Raw genomic sequence first — 6,040 nt, 5'->3', positions numbered from 1 at the left:
TCAACTAAATATACACTAAGCACTCATAACATAAAACATTGAACATCAGCACAAACATGAACATGAGTCTGTGAGCAGATGTGCACGCATGAACACATCAACATTGAAACAGATCAGCAGCAACATGATATGGTTTTTCACAGTGATTATTCTAGTTAGAGATTCATGAGTCAACAGCCTCAGGGTAGAAGCTGTTCCTCAGTCTAGTGGTTCTACACTTAATGCTCCTTAACATCCTTCCTGAGGGGAGTGGGGCAAAAAGTGTGTGTGCTGGGTGAGTGGGGTCCTTCATGATGCAGGTGGCCCTCTTCCTGCATCTGGAGGTGTAGATGTCTGTGATGGTGGGGAGGCTGATTCCAACAGATTTCTGTGCAGCCTTCACCACTCTCTGCAAAGCTTTTCTTTCTGCAGCTGTGCAGCCTCCATGCCACACATTGATGTTCGAGCACAGGATGCTCTCCACTGCACACCTGTAGAAGGAGGTGAGGACTGAGCTTCCCAGACCAGCTCGCCTCAGCCGTCTGAGGAAGTAGAGTCTCTGATAAGCTTTCTTGATCAGGCTGGTGGTGTTGTTGCTCCAGCTGAGGTTGTCATTCATGTGTACACCCAAGTACTTGTAGCTGGAGACCACTTCCACCGCAGATCCTCTTATGTTCAGGGGGGTGTAGATGTTTTTGTTCCTTCTGAAGTCCACAATCATCTCCTTTGTCTTCTTCACATTGATGTGAAGGTTATTCTCTTTGCACCAGCTCTCCAGGTTTTCCACCTCCTGCCTGTAGCTGGACTCATCGTTGTTTGTGATGCATCCCACCACCGCTGTATCATCTGCAAACTTTACAATGTGACAGCCTGGATGGGTAGCTGCACAATCATACGTGAGCAGAGTAAACAGGAGAGGGCTCAACACACATCCCTGAGGAGAGCTAGTGCTGAGGGTTATGGTGGAGGAGGAGAGGTTGTGGATCCTCACTAACTGTGGTCTGTTTGTTAAAAAGTCTAGTACCCAGTTGCAAATGGAGGGGCTTAGTCCTAGTGTTGATAGTTTGTCCATCAGGGTTTGGGGGATCGTGGTGTTAAAGGCGGATGTGAAGTCCACAAAGAGCATACGGACGTAAGAGTTTTTCTGCTCCAGGTGGTTGAGTGCAGTGTGGACCACAGAGGAGATTGCATCCTCTGTTGATCGGTTCTCACGGTATGCATACTGATGAGGGTCCTCGTTGATGTTGATTGTTGTTTTGATGCGAGTCATGACCAGTTTTTCAAAACATTTAGCGACTATCGGGGTGAGGGCCACTGGCCGATAGTCATTCAGACCAGTCACTGTAGAGCTTTTTGGGACTGGGATGATGGTGGCAGTCTTCAGGCAGGTGGGAACTGTCTCCAGGGTAAGTGAGGTGTTAAAGATATCTGCCAGCACATCACAGAGCTGATCAGCACATTCCTTCAACACTTTTCCGGGGATGTTGTCTGGGCCAGTTGCCTTGTGCGGATTAATCCTCCTGAAGGTACTCCTTACTTCTGCTGAGGTCACGCTGAGATGCTCTTCATCCGGTGGTGAGGTGAGTCTGGTGCTGGGTGGTCTGTTCGGGTCTTCAAAGCGTGCATAGAACTTGTTGAATGGGTGTGAATGGGTGAATGGGTATGAATGGGTGAATGAGGCACAGATTGTGTTGTAAAGAGCTTTGAGTTTCTGGATTAGATAAAAAGGAGCTGTTTAAGTACAGTCCTGCATCAGATTAGTCTTCAAAGTGCTGACACCTTGGAGAGCTGTTGATTGACATGAATCATGGCTCCAACACAAGAGACGAGTTTTTTTTTTTTAATTTTTATTTAAACCTTTATTTTACCAGGACAGAAATCCATTGTGATTTTTAATCTTTTACAAGAACATCCTGGGTTATAAGGAAATGATGATGAAAGTTCTTCAAGAAGGTAAATCATCACAGTGTGCTGCAGAAGTTGTTGCTTGTTCTCAGTCAGCTGCTGAAATCTGGACCAAGTACAAACAAAATAAGAACAAACTGGTTGACCAAGGTAAACCTTCAAAGGCTAAAGGTATAAAAATGAAAACAAAATGTCTTAAACATAAAATGTACAAAAAAAAAAACGGGTGGAAACTGGAGTTAATGTTTATGACCAAGCTGTAAGAAATGACATAAATTAAATAGGATTTACATCCAGAAGAGTCAAACTGAAGCCATCTTCAAGAGGAGAACAAGGTGACGGAGGCTGAAGAGAACCATCCATGGACGTAGGTGACTGGATGAAAGACTCGTCGTCACATCTTTATAAACACTAACATCTACAGTCTTATTCCTGCAGTTGACGGGATGCTTCTTGATGACTTCATTGTCAACATAATGCATTTTGCGATCGGGCAAAGGACAAAAAAAAATCTGGAAAGACAATGTCAATGGCATGATTTATAAATAATCCTAATCTAAATCCAGTTCAAAATCTCTGGTGGAAATTGAAGAAAATGACCAATGACCAGGCTCCGACCTGCAGAGCTGATCTGGAATCGGCAATAAGAGACAGATGGAGGCACTGAAGAGTACGGTTAATGGTTTGGTCCATAACAGGCCAGACAGAGGTGGTCCAACAAAGTCCTGATGGAGCAAAGCAACTGACTCACTACAAGTTACATTAATTTATTTTTTATTGGTTTTAATGTTAATAAAGTTGGAATTTTTTTTTAAAAACAAGCGTTTTGTAGCATGTCCTTTTGTATATAAAATAAACCAACCTCTTAAGCCCGGTGGTTCAGTGGTGATGTGGAGTGTCCCTTGACGACGGCTGGCGGGTCACGTCTGAGTATCAGGACTTGGTCACAGTTTGTTTTAAAGCATGTGCCGTGCAGATGGTTTTCAGGTTCAATAATCGGGACCTGTATCCCTCTATTGGGGGGGGGGGGTGGAGTGTGTTAAAGGGACAGTCTGTTAATCTTTTAGGTGATGTCATGTATCACAAACCGTTGTCGTGTCATCTAGACAGATTGTTCTTAAAGTCTGAGGCCCTGCCACAAACTCAGTCCTATGAATGGAGCCTTTTCTAAGTGGATCAAACCAGTCTGCTGGACTCCACAAACCAGCTGTTCAAATGTAAGAGGACCATCAGCCTAACGATTATTGGTGCCCTGATTGCCGCTAGCTGTTTATCATCCTTACCATCAGAGAATGGAGAAAAACCAGAGGTCTTCATCATCCAGGCTGTTCATGTTAATAAACGTATACACTTTACCACAACAGTTTGTTTGTTGTAGTTTCCAACCAAACAAGACAATTTATAATCAATAACTACCATCATCCATGGAGGGCACCCCGTCCTGTCGACAGAGCCGAGCGCCCCGCTGCCTGGGACGGAGCAGCGGTCGTAGCTGCTGTTGACACGACTTCACTGCAGCTGAGCGATGTCCGTTGTGTTCAGGTGACAAGAGGAGGAACACATCACCGTCCACACGAGTTTCACTTTGTCTAATGGCACCAACCTGTTGAGAGTAGAGAATATTTAGGAGCACGAACACAGACGACTCCATCCCTCAGACGGGGGCATCAACATACCGCTCTTCTGCGGTCCCAACATTTCTTTTAATATGTTGAATTTTCTGTGTTGTCCAGGTGCTGGAGAACGCAGAAGGAGCCAGGACAACTCCTTCAGTCGTCGCCTTCACGACAGAAGGCGAGCGTCTGGTGGGGATGCCCGCCAAACGCCAGGCGGTCACCAACCCTAAAAACACACTATACGCTACCAAAAGGCTGATCGGACGCCGCTACGATGACCCAGAGGTCCAGAAAGACATGTGAGTCCTCCTGTGGGTTCTGCTCTGCACAAGTGCCATTGTTAAAGTTGTAGTCTGGAGATGTTAGGTGGAGGTGTGGAGGGAGGACCTGTTATAAGGAATATTTGATGTTAGTCTGTTGAATAACTGAAAGTCTTGTTACTGTTGGTTTGGCGGCAGTTCTGAACATTTCATGCTGCGCCTCATTTAGGAGAGAAACAACGTGAATTAAAACAAGTGATTTTCCTGTAAACAGAAACACTCTGCTTTACCTTGAGCTTTCTTCCATCTGTTAGAGTTGATTTGTTTTCATGACATTTTGTCTCCAGACCTGTCAAAACCTCCACCTGGCTCAAGCAGTAACACAAATCTTCCCCTAGAAATTCAATTATAGATTAAAAAAATAATAATAATCACTTTTAGAACCATAATCAAGTCTGATCTGTGCACAAAACTCCAACAACTATAAGTTTACATGTGTTGTAGTCAGAACAGAAATATTCTGCAACATTTTAGGACTAAAACAAAAAACATTCTGAGCGTCCCCCTTTTCAAGGAACCACTGTTCTAAAACAAATACAGCAAGCTACAAGACTTTGGGGGAACGGAGACTCGTCCTAAGCTGTTTAAACCAACAGTTTTGGGGGACACAGAGACAGCCGCGTTCTGTTTGTACTGACAGTTTTAGAGCAGGGTGTGAGAGAGGAGAGAAACAGACATATCTCAGCCCCGTGCTGTCTAAACAGTTTTTTTTTGGGGGGGGGGGGGGTCGGTGCGAGGGAGAGACAGACGCATATCTGAGCCGTGCGCTGTTTGTACCGACAGTTTTCGAGTGGTGGGAGTGTGTTCAGCATGAGGGTTCAGCATGAAAGAAGAGACTGCCTTTAGCTTTTTAGCTAGTGCACCTGCGTTGCAAACCGCTAGTTTAGCGTTACGTCAGTGCCGACAGGTGGTGGGGGGTGGGGTTCTGTTGACGGGGTGCTCGCTTCTGTTGACGGGGCGGGGCGCCCCACTTGTAAAATGGTAGCGGAAACACTGGTAGGACTTTAACAAGATTAACACTTTAAAACAATTATTTGTTTGCTCAAAATTATAGCAAAGGTGTGTCTCAGTCTAACATTTGCTTAATAAATGCACTTTAATGGTCAAATTAGCTGCATTTTGCCGGGGAGCAGCTGGATTGACAGTCGGTCCAAGCAGCAAGCAGAACCAAGGTGGGGAGACTGTGGCAAGCCGATTGTGTCAATAATAGCTGGTGAAGATTCTCAGTCATCCAGGACATGGTAAACTGTGAAGTATAATAAATAAAGTCCAGTTGTTTTTGTCTTGAACTTTTTTGAATTTGTCATTATAGCCACGTTTATCTATTACATGATACAACTGCATGCCTTTCTGCTATTACTCTGCTGCCATCAAGTGGCTAAAAATGGTACTGCTGAAATTTTTTTTCAGTCAGAATGAATGAAAACAGTCGTATCTCAGCCAAAAAATGGTTTATAAATATGGGAAAAAATTCACAAATATGGTGTGTGAACTTGTAAGTCGCAGGGCATGTAAATTATGCAAAAAAGTATGATTTCTAGGCTGAAAAATACAGTAATTAATTCTTCAGCTCGTTAGGTTCTTTATAAGAACACAAGAATGATAAAATTAATATAAATAAATCTGCCTGTTATAATAAATAAAAATGTCATAAATATTAAAACTGAGCACACATTAGTTATAATTGTCCTGAGTGCAAGAGAAAACACATTTTATCAGTATCCTGATGCATGCTCAATAATCCAGGTAGAAAAATCTAAAAAAAGGTAAATCTGGTCCTCTGGACATAAAAAAAAATAAAATAAAAAAAAGCAAAAAAATGTAGATACGTTTCGTCTTTCATCTGAAAGACTTCCTCAGTCTGAGGTGCTGTATTCAGCTCAGTCTTATAAACAGCACCGTCTCAGAGTGGATCAACCAGTTTGCTGCTGACAACCAAAGCCCGCTGCTCACAACATTTAATCAGTGACTTTTTATTTGTTTAACCTTTTAGTCTCATTGATGTCATGTTCACTTTTTTATTTTATTTATATATATATATATATATATATATATATACACAGGTCCTTCTCAAAAAATTAGCATATTGTGATAAAGATCATTATTTTCCATAATGTAATGATAAAAATGAAACTTTCATATATTTCAGATTCATTGCACACCAACTGAAATTTTTCAGGTCTTTAATTGTTTTAATACTGATGATTATGGCATACAGCT

The 6,040-nt window shown here is 42.7% G+C and overlaps 1 protein-coding gene across 1 annotated transcript in view; it reads left to right on the top strand.

The window, feature by feature from the left end:
- hspa9 (heat shock protein 9) overlaps positions 1-6,040 on the top strand; it is a 43,166-nt gene that overhangs the window by 8,700 nt on the left and 28,426 nt on the right. The window contains exon 4 of the mRNA XM_037675443.1: positions 3,618-3,799. Coding sequence (XP_037531371.1) covers positions 3,618-3,799 — 182 coding nt within the window. The remainder of the gene's footprint in view (positions 1-3,617; positions 3,800-6,040) is intronic.

Source organism: Nematolebias whitei, chromosome 4 (genome assembly GCF_014905685.2).
Source record: "Nematolebias whitei isolate Nwh7 chromosome 4, NemWhi1, whole genome shotgun sequence".
Classification (NCBI taxonomy): domain Eukaryota; kingdom Metazoa; phylum Chordata; class Actinopteri; order Cyprinodontiformes; family Rivulidae; genus Nematolebias; species Nematolebias whitei.
This window is presented reverse-complemented; position numbering and strand designations above follow the sequence as displayed.